General features: G+C 49.2%; 1 protein-coding gene across 5 annotated transcripts in view; it reads right to left on the bottom strand.

Annotated features, from left to right (window-relative positions):
• ECT2 (epithelial cell transforming 2) overlaps window positions 1–21,079 on the bottom strand; it is a 719,104-nt gene that overhangs the window by 681,079 nt on the left and 16,946 nt on the right. For all 5 annotated transcript variants that reach the window (XM_063916272.1, XM_063916273.1, XM_063916269.1 and 2 more), the window contains exon 3: window positions 5,623–5,760. In XM_063916272.1, coding sequence (XP_063772342.1) covers window positions 5,623–5,743 — 121 coding nt within the window. In that variant the 5' untranslated portion in view covers window positions 5,744–5,760. The remainder of the gene's footprint in view (window positions 1–5,622; window positions 5,761–21,079) is intronic.

Genomic DNA, 21,079 nt, shown 5'->3' with positions numbered 1-21,079 from the left:
TCGGCAGAGTTGTAATGCCGAGACCCCTCGGGCAGCCGCCCAAGATGAGCCCACCGTCCTTGTGGAATGGGCTTTAACAGATTTAGGCTGTGGCAGGCCTGCCACAGAATGTGCAAGTTGAATTGTGCTACCAATCCAACGAGCAATCGACTGCTTAAAAGCAGGAGCACCCAGCTTGTTGGGTGCATACAGGATAAACAGCAAGTCAGATTTCCTGACTCCAGCCGACCTGGAAACTATATTTTCAGGGCCCTGACAACATCCAGCAACTTGGAGTCCTCCAAGTCCCTAGTAGCCGCAGGTACCACAATAAGCTGGTTCAGGTGAAACGCTGACACCACCTTAAGGAGAAACTGGGGACGAGTCCGCAGCTTTGCTCTGTCCGAATGGACAATCAGATATGGCTATGTGAGTCAAAGCCGTCAAATCTGACACTCGCCTGGCCGCGGCCAGGACCAACAGCATGGCCACTTTCCATGTGAGATATATCAAATCCACAGATTTGAGTTGTTTTAAACCAATGTGATTTTAGGAATCCCAAAACTACGTTGAGATCTCCCAGTGCCACTGGAGACATCAAAAGGGGGTTGTATATGCAGTACTCCCTTAACAAACTTCTGGACTTCAGGAACTGAAGCCAATTTCTTTTCTGGAAGAAAATCGACAAGTCGAAATTTGAACCTTAATGGACCCCAATTTGAGACCCATAGACACTCCTGTTTGCAGGAAATGTAGGAATTAACCTAGTTGAAATTCTTCCGTGGAGCCTTCCTGGCCTCACACCATGGAACATATTTTCACCTAAGCGGTGATAATGTTGTGCGGTCACCTCCTTCCTGGCTCTGACCAGGGTAGGGATGACCTCTTCCGGAATGCCTTATTCCCTTAGGATCCGGCGTTCACCCGCCCTGGCGTCAACGCAGCTGCGGTAAATCTTGGAACAGACATGATTCTTGCTGAATCAAGACCCTTCTTAGTATCTCTTGAAGTTCCGGGTACCAAGTCCTTCTTGGCCAAACCGGAGCCACGAGTATAGTTCTTACTCCTCTCCTTCCTATCATTCTCAATACACTGGGTATGAAAGGCAGAGGATGGAACACATACACCGACTGGTACACCCACGGTGTTACCAGAGTGTCCCAGCTATTGCCTGAGTGTCTCTTGACCTGGCGCTTCATGTGGAACGCCATCATGACCACCTTTGGTCTTTCCCAACGGTTTACAATCATGTGGAAACTTCCAGATTAAGTTCCCACTTTTCCGGGTGGAATTCATACATGCTGAGGAAATCTTCCCAGTTGTCCACTCCCGGAATGAACACTGCTGACAGTGTTATCACATGATTTTTCGCCCAGCGAAAAATCCTTGCTATCATTGCCCTCCTGCTTCTTGTGTCGCCCCGTCTGTTAACGTGGGCGACTGGTATGATGATGTCCTACTGGATCAGCACCGGTTGACTTTGAAGCAGAGGTCTTCCTAGGCTCAGAGCATTGTAAATTGCCCTTAGCTCCAGTATATTCATGTGGAGAGAAGTCTCCAGACTTTACCACACTTCCTTGGAAATTTCTTCCCTGTGTGACTGCTCCCCAGCCTCTCAGGCTGGCATCCGTGGTCACCAGAACACAGTCCTGAATGCTGAACGTGCTGCCCTCTAGAAGATGAGCACTCTGCAGCCCCCACAGAAGAGACACCCTTGTCCTTGGAGACAGGATTATCCGCTGATGCATCTGAAGATGCGATCCGGACCATTCTTCCCGCAAATCCCCCTAAAAAAATTTTGTGTGTGAGATCTGCCGAATGGAATCGCTTCGTAAGAAGCCACCATTTTTCCCAGGACTCCTGTGCATTGATGCACTGATACCTGGTCTGGTTTTAGGAGGTTTCTGACTAGTTCGGATAACTCCCTGGCTTTCTCCTCCAGGAGAAAACCTTTTTCTGGACTATGCCCAGAATTATTCCTAGGAACAGCAGACGTATCGTCGGAAAACGGCTGCGATATTTGGAATATTTAAAATCCACTCGTGCTGTCGTAGAACTACTTTAGATAGTGCTCTTCCGACGTCCAACTGTTCTCTTGAACTTGCCCTTTTCAGGATATCGTCCAAGTAAGGGATAATTAAGATGCCTTTTTTCTTTGAAGAATCATCTTTTCGGCCATTACCCTGGTAAAGGCCCGGGGTGCCGTGGATACTTCAACGGCAGCGCCTGAAACTGATATTGACAGTTCTGTACCACGAACCAGAGGTATCCTTGTTGAGAAGGACAAATTTGGACATGGAGGTAATCCTTGATGTCCAGGGACACCATATAGTCCCCTTTTTGGTTCGCTATCACTGCTCTGAGTGACTCCATCTTGATTTGAACCTTTTTATGTAAGTGTTCAAAGATTTCAGATTTAGACTACGTCTCACCAAGCCGTCTGGCTTCAGTACCACAATATAGTGTGGAAGACTAATACCCTTTTCCTTGTTGTAGGAGGGGTACTTTGATTATCACCTGCTGGAAATACAGCTTGTGAATCTTTTCCAATACTGCCTCCCTGTCGGAGGAAGCCGTTGGTAAAGCAGACTTCAGGAACCTGCGAGGAAAAGATGTCTCGACTCTCCAATCTGTACCCCTGGGATAATACTTGTACGATCTAGGGGTCAACTTGCGAGTGATCCCACTGCGCGCTGAGACTCTTGAGACTACCCCCCCCCACCTCACCTGAGTCCGCTTGCACGGCCCCAGCGTCATGCTGAGGACTTGGCAAACGTGGTGGAGGGCTTCCTTTCCTGGGAAGGGGCTGCCCGCTGCAGTCTACTTCCCTTACCTCTATGTCTGGGCAGATATGACTGGCCTTTTGCCCGTTTGCCTCATGGAAACGGAAGGATTGAGGCTGAAAAGACGGTGTCTTTTTCTGCTGAGATGTACCTTGGGGTAAAAAGGTTGGATTTCCCAGCTGTTGCCGTGGTCCCCAGGTCCGATGGACCGACCCCAACTAACTCCTTCCCTTTATACGGCAATACTTCCATGTGCCGTATGGGATCTGTATCACCTGACCACTGTCGTGTCCATGACATCTTCTGGGAGATATGGACAACGCACTTATCTTGATGCCAGAGTGCAAATATCCCTCTGTGCATCTCGCGTACATATATATAGAATGCATCCTATTAAATGCTCTATATCAATAATATATTTTCAGTCAGGGAATCCGACCAAGCCAACCCAGCACTGCATCTCCAGGCTGATGGCGATCGCTGGTCGCAGTATAACCACCGTATGTGTGTATATACTTTTTAGGATATTTTTCCAGCTTCCTATCAGCTGGCTCCTTGAGGGCGGCCGTATCTGGAGACGGTAACGCCACTTGATAAGCGTGTGAGCGTCTTATCCACCCTAAGGGGTGTTTCCCAACGCGCCCTAACTTCTGGCGGGAAAGGGTATAACGCCAATATTTGCTATCGGGGTAACCCCACGCTTCATCACACACTTCATTTTATTTTATCTGATTTAGGAAAAACTACAGGTAGTTTTTTCACTCCCACATAATACCCTTTTTTGTGGTACTTGTAGTATCAGAAATATGTAACACCTCCTTCATTGCCCTTAACGTGTGGCCCTAATGAGAAATACGTTTGTTTATTCACCGTCGACACTGGATTCAGTGTCCGTGTCTGTGTCGACCGACTGAGGTAAATGGGCGTTTTTAAAGCCCCTGACGGTGTTTCTGAGACGCCTGGACCGGTACTAATTGTTTGTCGGCCGTCTCATGTCGTCAACCGACCTTGCAGCGTGTTGACCTTCTCACTTAATTCTCTCAATAAGCCACCCATTTCGGTGTCGACTCCCTAGAGAGTGACATCCCCATTACAGGCAATTGCTCCGCCTCCTCACCAACATCGTCCTCATACATGTCGACACACACGTACCGACACACAGCACACACACCGGGAATGCTCTGACAGAGGACAGGACCCACTAGCCCTTTGGAGAGACAAAGGGAGAGTTTGCCAGCACACACCAAAAACGCTATAATATATATAGGGACAACCTTATATAAGTGTTTCTCCCTTATAGCGTCTTTATATATATACTAATATCGCCAATTTATGCCCCCCCTCTCTGTTTTAACCCTGTTTCTGTAGTGCAGTGCAGGGGAGAGCCTGGGAGCCTTCTCTCCAGCCTTTCTGTGAGAGAAAATGGCGCTGTGTGCTGAGGAGATAGGCCCCGCCCCTTTTCCGGCGGGCTCGTCTCCCGCTCTTCAACGGATTATGGCAGGGGTTAAATATCTCCATATAGCCTCTGGGGGCTATATGTGAGGTATTTTTAGCCAATATATAGGTTTTCATTTGCCTCCCAGGGCGCCCCCCCCAGCGCCCTGCACCCTCAGTGACTGCGTGTGAAGTGTGCTGAGAGGAAAATGGCGCACAGCTGCAGTGCTGTGCGCTACCTTTAGAAGACTGCAAGAGTCTTCTGCCGCCGATTCTGGACCTCTTCTTACTTCAGCATCTGCAAGGGGGCCGGCGGCGCGGCTCCGGTGACCATCCAGGCTGTACCTGTGATCGTCCCTCTGGAGCTGATGTCCAGTAGCCAAGAAGCCAATCCATCCTGCACGCAGGTGAGTTCACTTCTTCTCCCCTCAGTCCCTCGTTGCAGTGATCCTGTTGCCAGCAGGACTCACTGTAAAATAAAAAACCTAAGCTAAACTTTTTCTAAGCAGCTCTTTAGGAGAGCCACCTAGATTGCACCCTTCTCGGCCGGGCACAAAAATCTAACTGGAGTCTGGAGGAGGGTCATAGGGGGAGGAGCCAGTGCACACCACCTGATCGGAAAGCTTTACTTTTGTGCCCTGTCTCCTGCGGAGCCGCTATTCCCCATGGTCCTTTCAGGAACCCCAGCATCCACTAGGACGATAGAGAAAATCTTATTTTCTGTACAATGATACTCAGTCTTCTACAGTTAGAGATCTGAAATTCTTCATCCCATTTAGCTGGTACACACCTAGCTTATTGCTGGGTCGGGTTGCCATCGAGGGCGGATGCGGAGCTAGGAGATAAAATAATCTCTGAACCACCTCTCCCTCTTTATGCTGTGAACAGGTACCGGGTCGCATAGACCCGAGAAACCCATTTACACTGCACCTGACCCACTAATATCCCAGGAATAACCAATCTTTATTCCAGGGTTAAATTCCCGGGTCAGGCGGGAATTAGGGACTGACCCTTTCACAGAGCACAGCGACCCGGCAATATACCAGGTCGATACCAGGTTATTTGTGCGGTGTGAAAGGGGTATTAGTCTATCCAGGGTTTTGTTTAAGAGGGGAAGGGGGATTTTTTTTTTACTCTTGATTATTCTTACAAACTACTTCCCCTCCCTATCACTTTTTTGCTTTTTGTATCAAGTAATCCTTGTATAAAAACAATGAAAATATTTTGGAAGACTTTTAGACCCATTTTCAGAAATAACCCCAAACAAAGTGCTAAAAGAATATCTATATTCCCAGACAACCCCTTCCCCCCACCACCATCTTTCTTACACATAACCTTTAACATTGCACCAGTTTCCAAAAACTTTTCCAATATGATTCTAGCATATTTAATATAGAATAATAATGTATATAATGAACCACTTTACCATCAACGTAACCAGGACATATGTTTTCTTTTGATATTTCTGCGATTTTGGAGTCAAACACAGAAGAGTCTGCCAGTAGACTCCTGCCCCCAGCAAGTGCCAACATACTGTTGTCATTCATGATTGTAGATTAGTAGCCTGTGAAACAAATAGAGACTGATGGGTTACAACATTCTTGACCAAACGCACATTATACTCAACATCCCACACACACACAAATATTCAGCAATAATAAACCAGCTATATATTTATTTTTTTAAATAAGGGTAGCTCAACATGATAAATAATTAGGCACTCTCTGCCATCTAGAAACCAAGAGGATACTGTTAATACTGGTGAAAATGAATCCTGGAGTAACTAACGTGTATGTATAACAGAAATTATAGGATTTTAATACCTACCGGTAAATCCTTTTCTCCTAGTCCGTAGAGGATGCTGGGGACTCCTAAAGGACCATGGGGTATAGACGGGATCCGCAGGAGCTTGGGCACACTAAAAATACTTTGATGGGTGTGAACTGGCTCCTCCCTCTATGCCCCTCCTCCAGACCTCCGTTATAGGAACTGTGCCCAGGAGAGAGACGACAGACATTTCGAGGAAAGGAGTTTAAACTAAGGGCGAGAAACATACCAGCCCACACCACAAACATACCGTACAACCGGAGTAGCAGGAAACCAGATAACAGTATGAATTAACAACAGCAGCAAACTGAATATAACTAATACACAACCCGCGTGTAAACAAATTTAACCAGTAATAATACACTGCAAGTAACAGTCCGCACTGGGATGGGCGCCCAGCATCCTCTACGGACTAGGGGAAAAGGATTTACCGGTAGGTATTAAAATCCTATTTTCTCTTACGTCCTAGAGGATGCTGGGGACTCCAAAAGGACCATGGGGTCTATACCAAAGCTCCAGAACGGGCGGGATAGCGCGGACGACTCTGCAGCACAGATTGAGCAAACATGAGGTCCTTATCAGCCAGGGTATCAAATTTGTAAAACTTAGCAAAGGTGTTTGAACCCGACAACGTAGCTGCTCGGCAAAGCTGAAGCGCCGAGACCCCTCGGGCAGCCGTCCAAGACGAGCCCACTTTTCTGGTAGAATGGGCCTTTACTGACTTCGGCAACGGTAGCCCAGCCGAAGAATGAGCCTGCTGAATCGTATTACAAATCCAGCGTGCAATAGTTTGCTTAGAAGCAGGATTTCCAATCTTGTTGGAAGCATACAGGACAAACAAAGCCTCCGTTTTCCTGGTAAGCCGTTCTGGCGACGTAAATTTTCAAAGCTCTTACAACATCAAGAGACTTTGGAACCGCCACAGCATCTGTAGCCACAGGCACCACAATAGGTTGGTTAATGTGAAACGAAGAAACCACCTTCGGCAGAAATTGTTGACGAGTCCTCAATTCCGCTCTATCCGAATGGAAGATCAAATATGGACTCTTGTGAAACAAGGCCGCCAACTCTGACACTCGCCTGGCAGACGCCAGAGCCAAAAGCATGACCACCTTCCAAGTGAGAAACTTTAACTCAACCTTACGCAAAGGTTCAAACCAGTGAGACATAAGGAACTACACCACCACTTCAAGATCCCACGGCGGCACAAATGGAGGATGGATATGCAGCACTCCCTTCACGAAAGTCTGAACCTCTGGAAGGACGGACAATTCCTTTTGAAAGAAAATAGATAAAGCTGAAATCTGCACTTTGATGGAACCCAATTTCAGGCCTGCATCGACACCTGCCTGCGAAAAAAATGGAGAAACCGACCCAAGTGAAACTCCTCCGCAGGAGCTGCTTTGGTTTCACACCACGAAACATACTTTCTCCAAATACGGTGATAATGTTTTGCCGTAACCTCCTTCCTAGCCTTAAGGAGAGTGGGGATGACCTCCTCAGGAATACCTTTTCGAGCTAAGATTTGGCGCTCAACTTCCAAGCCATCAAACGCAGCCGCGGTAAGTCCGGAAACACGCAGGGACCCTGCAGTAACAAGTCCTCTCTTAGAGGAAGCGGCCAAGGATCTTCCAAAAGCAATTCCCAAAGATCCGGATACCAGGGCCTGCGTGGCCAGTCTGGAACGATGAGAATCGCCTGAACCCTTGTTCGTCGTATGATCCCCAGCACCTTTGTAATGAGAGGAAGCGGAGGGAACACACATACCGACTGAAACACCCACGGAGTTACCAGGGCGTCCACTGCACTGGCTTGGGGGTCTCTTGACCTGGAACAATACATCGGAAGCTTCTTGTTGAGGCGAGACACCATCATGTCTATCAGAGGAATTCCCCAAAGCCCAGTCACTTCTGCAAATACCTCTTGGTGAAGAGCCCACTCTCCCGGATGGAGATCGTGTCTGCTGAGGAAGTCTGCTTCCCAGTTGTCCACGCCCGGGAGGAAGACTGCTGACAGAGCGCTCACGTGCTGTTCCGCCCAGCAAAGGATTCTTGAGGCCTCCGCCATAGCCGCCCTGCTCCTTGTTCCGCCTTGGCGGTTTACGTACGCCACCGCTGTTATGTTGTCCAATTGGATCAGGACAGGACGACCCTGAAGAAGGCTCTTCGCTTGTTGCAGGCCGTTGTAAATGGCTCTTAACACGAGAACATTTATGTGGAGACAAGATTCCTGGTTTGACCATTTTCCCTGGAAATTTCTTCCGTGCGTGACTGCACCCCAGCCTCGGAGACTTGCATCTGTTGTCAGCAGGACCCAGTCCTGGATTCCGAATCGGCATCCATCTAGAAGGTGAGAGCTTTGCAGCCACCACAGGAGAGAAATCCTGGCCCTGGAAGATAGATTTATTTTCCGGTGCATGTGCAGGCGAGACCCGGACCATTTGTTCAGCAGATCCCACTGAAACACCCGGGCATGAAACCCGCCAAACGGAATGGCTTCGTAAGCCGCAACCATCTTCCCCAGAACCAGAGTACATTGATGAATCGACACACTTGTCGGTCTCAGAAGCTCCCTGACCATCGTCTGTATTTCCAGAGCTTTGTCTTCCGGATGAAACACTAACTCAGTGTCTAGAATCATGCCCAGAAAGGGCAGCCGAGTGGCCGGGATCAACTGAGACTTTGGCAAATTTAGAACCCAACCGTGTTGTCGCAGAACCGACAGAGAAAGATCCACATTTCTTAACAACTGTTCCTTGGACCTCACCTTTATCAGGAGATCGTCCAAGTACGGGATAATTGTAATCCCTTGCTTGCGAAGGAGAACCATCATTTCTGCCATGACCTTGGTGAAAACCCTCGGGGCCGTGGAAAGCCCAAACGGCAACGTCTGAAATTGGTAATGACAATTCTGCACCGCAAATCTCAGGAAGGCCTGATGCGGAGGGTATATCGGGACGTGTAAGTAGGCATCCTTTATGTCGACCGACGCCATAAAATCCCCCCTTCTAGGCTGGAGATCACAGCTCGAAGAGAATCCATCTTGAACGTTTTCAAGTATGGATTGAGGGATTTTAGGTTCAGAATCGGTCTGACCGAACAGTCCGGCTTCGGTACGACAAAGAGGCTCGAATAGAACCCCTCCCCCCGTTGGGACAGGGGAACGGGAACAATGACCCTCTGTTGACACAACTTTTGTATCGCAGCATTTACCACATCTCTTTCCGGAAGAGACACTGGCAAGGCCGAAATGAAAAAGCGGTGAGGGGGCATCTCCTGAACTCCAGCTTGTATCCCTGAGACACTATGTCTAGGACCCAAGAATACAGGCCTGATTGAACCCAGACCTGACTGAAGATCCGTAGACGGCCCCCCACCAACCCAGACTCCCGCAGGGGAGCCCCAGCGTCATGCGGTGGACTTGGTAGAGGCGGGGGAGGACTTTTGGTACTGGGCGCCTGATCCTGCAGGCGACTTCCTTACCCTTCCTCTACCATTTGAGGCGAGGAAGGACGAGCCTTTTCCTCGTTTGTATTTATTGGGTCGAAAGGACTGCATCTGCTGATGGGGTGCCTTTTTCTGTTGTGTGGGAACATAAGGAAGAAAAGATGACTTACCCGCAGTCGCGGTAGACACCAGGTCAGCCAGGCAGTCACCAAACAAGACACTACCTTTGAAGGGAAGAGCTTCCATATTTTTCTTGGAGTCGGCATCAGCATTCCATTGATGGAACCACAGCTCCCTCCTGGCCGAGACCGCCATGGCATTGGCTCTTGATCCCAAGAGGCCAACATCCCTCGGCGCATCCTTCAGGTAATCTGCAGCGTCCTTGATATAACAAAGAGTCAAAAATAAGAATTTACTTACCGATAATTCTATTTCTCATAGTCCGTAGTGGATGCTGGGAACTCCGTAAGGACCATGGGGATTAGCGGCTCCGCAGGAGACTGGGCACAAAAGTAAAGCTTTAGGACTACCTGGTGTGCACTGGCTCCTCCCCCTATGACCCTCCTCCAAGCCTCAGTTAGGATACTGTGCCTGGACGAGCGTACACAATAAGGAAGGATTTTGAATCCCGGGTAAGACTCATACCAGCCACACCAATCACACCGTACAACCTGTGATCTGAACCCAGTTAACAGCATGATAATAGAGGAGCCTCTGAAAAGATGGCTCACAACAATAATAACCCGATTTTTGTAACAATAACTATGTACAAGTATTGCAGACAATCCGCACTTGGGATGGGCGCCCAGCATCCACTACGGACTATGAGAAATAGAATTATCGGTAAGTAAATTCTTATTTTCTCTGACGTCCTAGTGGATGCTGGGAACTCCGTAAGGACCATGGGGATTATACCAAAGCTCCTAAACGGGCGGGAGAGTGCGGATGACTCTGCAGCACCGAATGAGAGAACTCCAGGTCCTCCTCAGCCAGGGTATCAAATTTGTAGAATTTAGCAAACGTGTTTGCCCCTGACCAAGTAGCTGCTCGGCAAAGTTGTAACGCCGAGACCCCTCGGGCAGCCGCCCAAGATGAGCCCACCTTCCTTGTGGAATGGGCTTTTACAGATTTTGGCTGTGGCAGGCCTGCCACAGAATGTGCAAGCTGAATTGTACTACAAATCCAACGAGCAATAGTCTGCTTAGAAGCAGGAGCACCCAGCTTGTTGGGTGCATACAGGATAACAGCGAGTCAGATTTCCTGACTCCAGCCGTCCTGGAAACATATATTTTCAAGGCCCTGACTACGTCCAACAACTTGGAGTCCTCCAAGTCACTAGTAGCCGTAGGTACCAAAATAGGTTGGTTCAGATGAAACACTGAAACCACCTTAGGGAGAAAATGAGGACGAGTCCTCAATTCCGCCCTGTCTGAATGGAAGATCAGATAAGGGCTTTTACAGGATAAAGCCCCCAATTCTGACACATGCCTGGCCGAGGCCAGGGCCAACAACATGACCACTTTCCATGTGAGATATTTTAACTCCACAGATTCAAGTGGTTCAAACCAATGTGACTTTAGGAACACCAAAACTACATTGAGATCCCAAAGTGCCACTGGAGGCACAAAAAGAGGCTGTATATGCAGTACCCCTTTTACAGACGTCTGAACTTCAGGTAGTGAAGCTAGTTCTTTCTGGAAGAAAATTGACAGGGCCGAAATTTGAACCTTAATGGACCCCAATTTTAGGCCCATAGACACTCCTGTTTACAGGAAATGCAGGAATCGACCTAGTTGAAATTCCTCCATCGGGGCCTTACTGGCCTCGCACCACGCAACATATTTTCGCCAAATGCGGTGATAATGCTTTGCGGTTACATCCTTCCTGGCTTGACCAGGGTAGGGATGACTTCATCCGGAATGCCTTTTTCCTTCAGGATCCGGCGTTCAACCGCCCTGCCGTCAAACGCAGCCGCGGTAAGTCTTGGAATAGACAGGGTCCTTGCTGGAGCAGGTCCCTTCTTAGAGGTAGAGGCCACGGGTCCTCCGTGAGCATCTCTTGAAGTTCCGGGTACCAAGTCCTTCTTGGCCAATCCGGAGCCACGAGTATAGTTCTTACTTCCCTCCGTCTTATAATTCTCAGTACTTTTTGGTATGAGAGGAAGAGGAGGGAACACATACACTGACTGGTACACCCACGGTGTTACCAGAGCGTCCACAGCTATTGCCTGAGGGTCCCTTGACCTGGCGCAATACCTGTCCAATTTTTTGTTTAGGCGGGACGCCATCATGTCCACCTTTGGTTTTTCCCAATGGTTTACAATCATGTGGAAGACTTCTGGGTGAAGTCCCCACTCTTCCGGGTGGAGGTCGTGCCTGCTGAGGAAGTCTGCTTCCCAGTTGTCCACTCCCGGAATGAACACTGCTGACAGTGCTATCACATGATTTTCCGCCCAGCGAAAAATCCTTGCAGCTTCTGCCATTGCCCTCCTGCTTCTTGTGCCGCCCTGTCTGTTTACGTGGGCGACTGCCGTGATATTGTCCGACTGGATCAGCACCGGCTGACCTTGAAGCAGAGGTCTTGCTTGGCTTAGGGCATTGTAAATGGCCCTTAGCTCCAAAATATTTATGTGAAGTGATGTCTCCAGGCTTGACCACAAGCCCTGGAAATTTTTTCCCTGTGTGACTGCTCCCCAGCCTCTCAGGCTGGCATCCGTGGTCACCAGGACCCAGTCCTGAATGCCGAATCTGCGGCCCTCTAGAAGATGAGCCCTCTGCAACCACCACAGGAGAGACACCCTTGTCTTTGGTGACAGGGTTATCCGCTGATGCATCGGAAGATGCGATCCGGACCATTTGTCCAGCAGGTCCCACTGGAAAGTTCTTGCGTGGAATCTGCCGAATGGAATTGCTTCGTAGGAAGCCACCATTTTTCCCAGGACCCTTGTGCACTGATGCACTGACACCTGGCCTGGTTTTAGGAGGTTTCTGACTAGTTCGGATAACTCCCTGGCTTTCTCTTCCGGGAGAAACACCTTTTTCTGGACTGTGTCCAGGATCATCCCTAGGAATAGAAGTCGTGTCGTCGGGATCAGCTGTGATTTTGGAATATTGAGAATCCAACCGTGCTGGCGCAGCACTATCTGAGATAGTGCTACCCCGACTTCCAACTGTTCCCTGGATCTTGCCCTTATCAGGAGATCGTCCAAGTAAGGGATAACTAAAACTCCCTTCCTTCGAAGGAGTATCATCATTTCGGCCATTACCTTGGTAAAGACCCTGGGTGCCGTGGACAATCCAAACGGCAGCGTCTGAAACTGATAGTGACAGTTCTGTACCACAAACCTGAGGTACCCTTGGTGAGAAGGGTAAATTGGGACATGTAGGTAAACATCTTTGATGTCCAGAGAGACCATATAGTCCCCTTCTTCCAGGTTTGCAATCACTGCTCTGAGTGACTCCATCTTGAATTTGAACCTTTGTATGTAAGTGTTCAAGGATTTTAAATTTAAAAATGGTCTCACCGAGCCGTCCGGCTTCGGTACCACAAATAGTGTGGAATAGTACCCCTTTCCCTGTTGCAGGAGGGGTACACCTTGATTATCACCTGCTGGGAATACAGCCTGTAAATGGCTTGCAATACTGTCTCCCTGTCTGAGGGAGACGTTGGTAAAGCAGACTTTATGAAACGGCGAGGGGGAGACGTCTCGAATTTCTTGAGACGGGCCCCCACCGTGCCTGAGACCGCTTGTAAAGCCCCAGCATCATGCTGAGGACTTTGCGGAGGCGGGAGAGGGCTTTTGTTCCTGGGAATTGGCTGTTTCCAGTGGCCACCAGGTCTGTTAGACCTACCCCAAATAACTCCTCCCTTTTATAAGGCGATACTTCCATATGCCTTTTGGAATCATCATCACCTGACCACTGTCTTGTCCATAACCCTCTTCTGGCAGAAATGGACAGCGCACTTACTCTTTATGCCAGTCGGCAAATATCCCTCTGTGCATCACGCATATATAGAAATGCATCTTTTAAATGCTCTATAGTTAGTAATATACTGTCCCTATCTAGGGTATCAATATTGTCAGTCAGGGAATCCGACCAAGCCACCCCAGCACTGCACATCCAGGCTGAGGCGATTGCTGGTCGCAGTATCACACCCGTGTGAGTGTATATACATTTTAGGATATTTTACTGCTTTCTGTCAGCAGGTTCCTTAAGGGCGGCCGTATCCGGGGACGGTAGTGCCACCTGTTTAGACAAGCGCGTGAGCGCTTTATTCACCCTAAGGGGTGTTTTAGAGCCCCAGATGGCTTTTGAGACACCTGGACAGGCACAGGCTGAGTCGCCGGCTGTCTCATGTTATCAATCTTTTGTAAAGAGCTGACACTGTCACATAATTCCTTCCATAAGCTCATCCACTCAGGTGTCGACTCCCTAGGGGGTGACATCTCTGTTACAGGCAATTGCTCCGCCTCCACCTCATTTTCCTCCTCATACATGTCGACACAACGTACCGACACACAGCACACACACACAGGGAATGCTCTGATAGAGGACAGGACCCCACTAGCCCTTTGGGGAGACAGAGGGAGAGTATGCCAGCACACACCAGAGCGCGATATATATATATATATATATATATATATATATATATATATATATATATATATATATACACACATATACATACACACACACACACAGGGATAACCTTATATAAGTGTTTTTCCCCTTATAGCTGCTGTATTGTTATACTGCGCCTAATTAGTGCCCCCCTCTCTTTTTTAACCCCTTTCTGTAGTGTAGTAACTGCAGGGGAGAGCCAGGGAGCTTCCCTCCAACGGAGCTGTGAGAGAAAATAGCGCCAGTGTGCTGAGGAGATAGGATCCGCCCCCTTCTCGGCGGCGTTTTTCTGTGGAATCTGGCAGGGGTTAAAATTCATCCATATAGCCCTGGGGGCTATATGTGATGTATTTTCGCCAGCCAAGGTGTTTTTATTGCTGCTCAGGGCACCCCCCCCTAGCGCCCTGCACCCATCAGTGACCGAAGTGTGAAGTGTGCTGAGGAGCAATGGCGCACAGCTGCAGTGCTGTGCGCTACCTTGGTGAAGACAGGATGTCTTCTGCCGCCGATTTTTCCGGACCTCTTCTTGCTTCTGGCTCTGTAAGGGGGCCGGCGGCGCGGCTCTGGGACCGAGCTCCGAGGCTGGGCCTGTGTTCGGTCCCTCTGGAGCTAATGGTGTCCAGTAGCCTAAGAAGCCCAATCCACTCTGCACGCAGGTGAGTTTGCTTCTTCTCCCCTTAGTCCCTCGATGCAGTGAGCCTGTTGCCAGCAGGTCTCACTGAAAATAAAAAAACTAAAACTAAACTTTCACTAAGAAGCTCAGGAGAGCCCCTAGTGTGCACCCTTCTCGGCCGGGCACAAAAATCTAACTGAGGCTTGGAGGAGGGTCATAGGGGGAGGAGCCAGTGCACACCAGGTAGTCCTAAAGCTTTACTTTTGTGCCCAGTCTCCTGCGGAGCCGCTAATCCCCATGGTCCTTACGGAGTTCCCAGCATCCACTAGGACGTCAGAGAAAGAATATTATTATCTTTATCAAGGGTATCCATATCAGAAGCTAAATTATCAGCCCATTTAGCAATAGCACTACTCACCCATACCGACGCCACAGCAGGTCTGAGCAATGCACCCGTATTAACGAAAAAGGCCTTCAAAGACGTTTACAGCTTGTGATCCGCGGATCCTTGAGAGCTGCCGTGTCAGGGGACGGAAGCGCCACCTTCTTAGACAAACGGGATAGAGCCTTGTCGACATTCGGAGACTACTCCCATTTTTCCCTGTCATCAGAGGGGAAAGGATACGCCATGAAAATTCTCTTGGGAATCTGCCATCTTTTGTCCGGTGACTCCCAAGCCTTTTCCCAAAGAGCATTCATTTCATGAGAGGGGGGAAACTTCACCTCAGGTTTTTTCCCTTTAAATAAGCAAATCCTTGTTTCCTGCACCGCAGGTTCGTCAGAGATATGTAAAACATCTTTAATAGCCACAATCATGTACTGAATACTCTTAACTAGCCTTGGGTGTAAAGTAGCCTCATTGAAATCGACATCGGAATCAGAATCCGTGTCGGTATCTACCATCTGGGTAAACTAACGCTTTTGTCACCCTGAAGGGGTCTGCACCTGAGCCAAAGCATCCTCCATGGATTTCCTCCATACCTGTGTCTGAGACTCAGGATTTAACCAACCTCTTAGACAATGAGGCCACATTTGCATTAAGTGTACTTAACATAGTAACCAAATCAGGTATCGGCTGTGCCGACAGTCATATCCCACTCCTTTTCTGCTCCCCCAGTACCTTCCTCGGGGGAGAAACACTCAGCCTCAGACATGCCGACACGTAGTACCGACACAACCACTGCCCAAACCAGGGGACAGACCCACAGGGAAGCCTGGAGAGAGAAACACAGAGGGAGTATGCCAGCCCACACCCCAGCGCCCATATATCACACCACAATAATATATGATGATAGCGCTGCCCTTAATGATAAACAAGCACGTGTGTGTGTGTGTGTGTGTGTGTGTGTGTGTGTGTGTGTGTGTGTGTGTGTGTGTGTGTGTGTGTGTGTCCCCGTTTGGCTTCCTTTTACTTGAATGGAGCCTGGAGGTCCCAGGCCAGCGTCTCATGCAGCGGCTGTGAATGAGAGAAAATGGTGCTGGTGAGCTGTGTGGCTAAGCCCCGCCCCTTCCCAGCGCACCTCAGTCTCGCAAAAATTCAAATATCTTATGATGGCGGGGGTATGAAAAACGGTGCCCAGGCACAGAATATGCCTGTCTGCCAGCTCAAAATGACCCCAGTAACATGCTGCCCAGGGCGCCCCCCCCCCCAGCACCCTGCACCCGCAAGTGCCGTTGGTGAAGTGTGTGGGAGCATGGAGCGCAGCGCTACCGCTGCGCTGTACCTCGTTACTGAAGTCTTCTGCCGTCCGATGTCTTCGGATCTTCTCATACTCACCCGGCTTCTTTCTTCTGGCTTTCGGTGAGGGGGGTGATGGTGCGGCTCCGAGAACAAGCAGCTAGGCGAACCAAGTGATCGAACCCTCTGGAGCTAATGGTGTCCAGTAGCCTAAGAGGCAGAGCCCTTAACTAAGCAGCAGTAGGTCTGACTTCTCTCCCCTCAGTCCCACGATGCAGGGAGCCTATAGCCAGCAGGTCTCCCTGAAAATAAAAAACCTAACAAAAGTATTTTCTAGAGAAACTCAGTAGAGCTCCCCTAGTGTGTGTCCAGTCACTCCTGGGCACAAAGTCTAACTGAGGTCTGGAGGAGGGGCATAAAGGGAGGAGCCAGTTCACACCCAGTCAAAGTCTTTTTAGTGTGCCCAAGCTCCTGCGGATCCAGTCTATACCCCATGGTCCTTTTTGAGTCCCCAGCATCCTCTAGGACGTAAGAGAAATGAAACTTCCTAATTCACTGACACCATTGCTTTTTTCCTTACAAAGCCTGGTAATCCCCAGGAGAAATACTTGTTAGATGCTCACTGGATGGCGGCTAAGTCACTAAGAGTCCAATGTCATGACAAAGTTGCTATGCTGTGAGCACCTAACAATTACATCCCAGACAGCATCTCACTGCTACCACACTGTCAGTGTGGAGTTTGTTCTCTACGTGTCTGCATTGATCTCATCCAGGGGCTCCTGTTCTCACTCTAAAAACATAATGGTAAGTTCATTAGTTTGAGACAAAAAAATAAGAATTTACTTACCGATAATTCTATTTCTCATAGTCCGTAGTGGATGCTGGGAACTCCGAAAGGACCATGGGGAACAGCGGCTCCGCAGGAGACTGGGCACAAAAGTAAAAGCTTTAGGACTAGCTGGTGTGCACTGGCTCCTCCCCCCATGACCCTCCTCCAAGCCTCAGCTAGGATACTGTGCCCGGACGAGCGTACACAATAAGGAAGGATTTTGAATCCCGGGTAAGACTCATACCAGCCACACCAATCACACCGTACAACCTGTGATCTGAACCCAGTTAACAGCATGATAACAGAGGAGCCTCTGAAAAGATGGCTCACAACAATAATAACCCGATTTTTGTAACTATGTACAAGTATTGCAGACAATCCGCACTTGGGATGGGCGCCCAGCATCCACTACGGACTATGAGAAATAGAATTATCGGTAAGTAAATTCTTATTTTCTCTAACGTCCTAGTGGATGCTGGGAACTCCGAAAGGACCATGGGGATTATACCAAAGCTCCCAAACGGGCGGGAGTGCGCGGATGACTCTGCAGCACCAAATGAGAGAACTCCAGGTCCTCCTCAGCCAGGGTATCAATTTTGTAGAATTTTACAAACGTATTTGCTCCTGACCAAGTAGCTGCTCGGCAAAGTTGTAAAGCCGAGACCCCTCGGGCAGCCGCCCAAGATGAGCCCATCTTCCTTGTGGAGTGGGCATTTACAGATTTTTGGCTGTGGCAGGCCTGCCACAGAATGTGCAAGCTGAATTGTACTACAAATCCAACGAGCAATAGTCTGCTTAGAAGCAGGAGCACCCAGCTTGTTGGGTGCATACAGGATAAACAGCGAGTCAGATTTTCTGACTCCAGCCGTCCTGGAAACATATTTTCAGGGCCCTGACAACGTCTAGCAACTTGGAGTCCTCCAAATCCCTAGTAGCCGCAGGCACCACAATAGGTTGGTTCAGGTGAAACGCTGAAACCACCTTAGGGAGAAACTGAGGACGAGTCCTCAATTCCGCCCTGTCCGAATGGAAAATCAGATAAGGGCTTTTACAGGATAAAGCCGCCAATTCTGACACGCGCCTGGCCCAGGCCAGGGCCAACAGCATGACCACTTTCCATGTGAGATATTTTAACTCCACAGATTTAAGTGGTTCAAACCAATGTGACTTTTTGGAACCCAAAAACTACATTGAGATCCCAAGGTGCCACTGGAGGCACAAAAGGAGGCTGTATATGCAGTACCCCTTTTACAACGTCTGAACTTCAGGGACTGAAGCTAGTTCTTTTTGGAAGAAAATTGACAGGGCCGAAATCTGAACCTTAATGGACCCCAATTTCAGGCCCATAGACACTCCTGTTTGCAGGAAATGTAGGAATCGACCCAGTTGAATTTCCTCCGTCGGGCCTTACTGGCCTCGCACCACGCAACATATTTTCGCCAAATGCGGTGATAATGTTTTGCGGTTACATCCTTCCTGGCTTTGATCAGGATAGGGATGACTTCATCCGGAATGCCTTTTTTCCTTCAAGATCCGGCGTTCAACCGCCATGCCGTCAAAAGCAGTCGAGGTAAGTCTTGGAACAGACAGGGTCCTTGCTGAAGCAGGTCCCTTAGAGGTAGAGGCCACGGATCCTCCGTGAGCATCTTTTGAAGTTCCGGTTACCAAGTCCTTCTTGGCCAATCCGGAGCCACGAATATAGTGCTTACTCCTCTCCATCTTATCAATCTCAGTACCTTGGGTATGAGAGGCAGATGAGTGAACACATACACTGACTGGTACACCCACGGTGTTACCAGAGCGTCTACAGCTATTGCCTGAGGGTCCCTTGACCTGGCGCAATACCTGTCGAGTTTTTCCCAACGGTTTATAATCATGTGGAAGACTTCTGGGTGAAGTCCCCACTCTCCCGGGTGGAGGTCGTGTCTGCTGAGGAAGTCTGCTTCCTAGTTGTCCACTCCCGGAATTGCCGACAGTGCTATCACATGATTTTCCGCCCAGCGAAGAATCCTTGCAGCTTCTGCCATTGCCCTCCTGCTTCTTGTGCCACCCTGTCTGTTTACGTGGGTGACTGCCGTGATGTTGTCCGACTGGATCAACACCGGCTGACCTTGAAGCAGAGGTCTTGCTAAGCTTAGAGCATTGTAAATGGCCCTTAGCTTCAGGATATTTATGTGAAGTGATGTCTCCAGGCTTGACCATAAGCCCTGGAAATTCCTTCCCTGTGTGACTGCTCCCCAGCCTCGCAGGCTGGCATCCGTGGTCACCAGGACCCAGTCCTGAAAGCCGAATCTGCGGCCCTCTAGAAGATGAGCACTCTGCAACCACCACAGGAGGGACACCCTTGTTCTTGGTGACAGGGTTATCCGCTGATGCATCTGAAGATGCGACCCGGACCATTTGTCCAGCAGGTCCCACTGGAAAGTTCTTGCGTGGAATCTGCCGAATGGGATTGCTTCGTAGGAAGCCACAATTTTACCCAGAAACCTTGTGCATTGATGCACTGAGACTTGGCTCGGTTTTAGGAGGTTCCTGACTAGCTCGGATAACTCCCTGGCTTTCTCCTCCAGGAGAAACACTTTTCTGGACTGTGTCCAGGATCATCCCTAGGAACAGAAGACGAGTCGTCGGAACCAGCTGCAATTTTGGAATATTGAGAATCCAATCGTGCTGCCGCAACACTACCTGAGATAGTGCTACACCGACCTCCAACTGTTCCCTGGATCTTACCCTTATCAGGGAATCGTCCAAGTAAGGGATAACTAAAATTCCCTTCCTTCGAAGGAATATCATCATTTCGGCCATTACCTTGGTAAAGACCCGGGGTGCCGTGGACCATCCATACGGCATCGTCTGAACTGATAGTGACAGTTCTGTACCATAAACCTGAGGTACCCTTGGTGAGAAGGGTAAATTTTGGACATGAAGGTAAGCATCCTTGATGTCCCGAGACATCATGTAGTCCCCTTCTTCCAGGTTCGCAATCACTGCTCTGAGTGACTCAATCTTGAATTTGAACCTCTGTATGTAAGTGTTCAAAGATTTTAGATTTAGAATTGGTCTCACCGAGCCGTCCGGCTTCGGTACCACAACAGTGTGGAATAATACCCCGTTCCCTGTTGCAGGAGGGGTACCTTGATTATCACCTGCTGGGAATACAGCTTGTGAATGGCTTCCAAAACTGCCTCCCTGTCAGAAGGAGACATCGGTAAAGCCGACTTTAGGAAACGGCGAGGGGGAGACGTCTCGAATTCCAATTTGTACCCCTGAGATATCACCTGAAGGATCCAGGGGTCTACTTGCGAGTGAGCCCACTGCGCGCTGAAATTCATTGAGACGGGCCCCCCACCGTGCCCGATTCTGCTTGTAAAGCCCCAGCGTCATACTGAGGGCTTGGCAGAGGCGGGAGAGGGTTTCTGTTCCTGGGAACTGGCTGATTTCTGCAGCCTTTTTCCTCTCCCTCTGTCACGGGGCAGAAATGAGGAACCTTTTGCCCGCTTGTCCACGAAAAGACTGCGCCTGATAATACGGCGTCTTCTCATGTTGAGAGGCGACCTGGGGTACAAACGTGGATTTCCCAGCTGTTGCCGTGGCCACCAAGTCTGAAAGACCGACCCCAAATAACTCCTCCCCTTAATAAGGCAATACTTCCAAATGCCGTTTGAAATCCGCATCACCTGACCACTGTCGTGTCCATAACCCTCTACTGGTAGAAATGGACAACGCACTTAGACTTGATGCCAGTCGGCAAATATTCCGCTGTGCATCACGCATATATAGAAATGCATCTTTTAAATGCTCTATAGGCAAAAATACACTGTCCCTATCTAGGGTATCAATATTTTCAGTCAGGGAATCCGACCACGCC

The sequence above is a fragment of the Pseudophryne corroboree genome, chromosome 4 (assembly GCF_028390025.1).
Source record: "Pseudophryne corroboree isolate aPseCor3 chromosome 4, aPseCor3.hap2, whole genome shotgun sequence".
Classification (NCBI taxonomy): domain Eukaryota; kingdom Metazoa; phylum Chordata; class Amphibia; order Anura; family Myobatrachidae; genus Pseudophryne; species Pseudophryne corroboree.
Note: the sequence above shows the minus strand (reverse complement) of the source record. Positions and strands in the feature narration are given on the sequence as shown.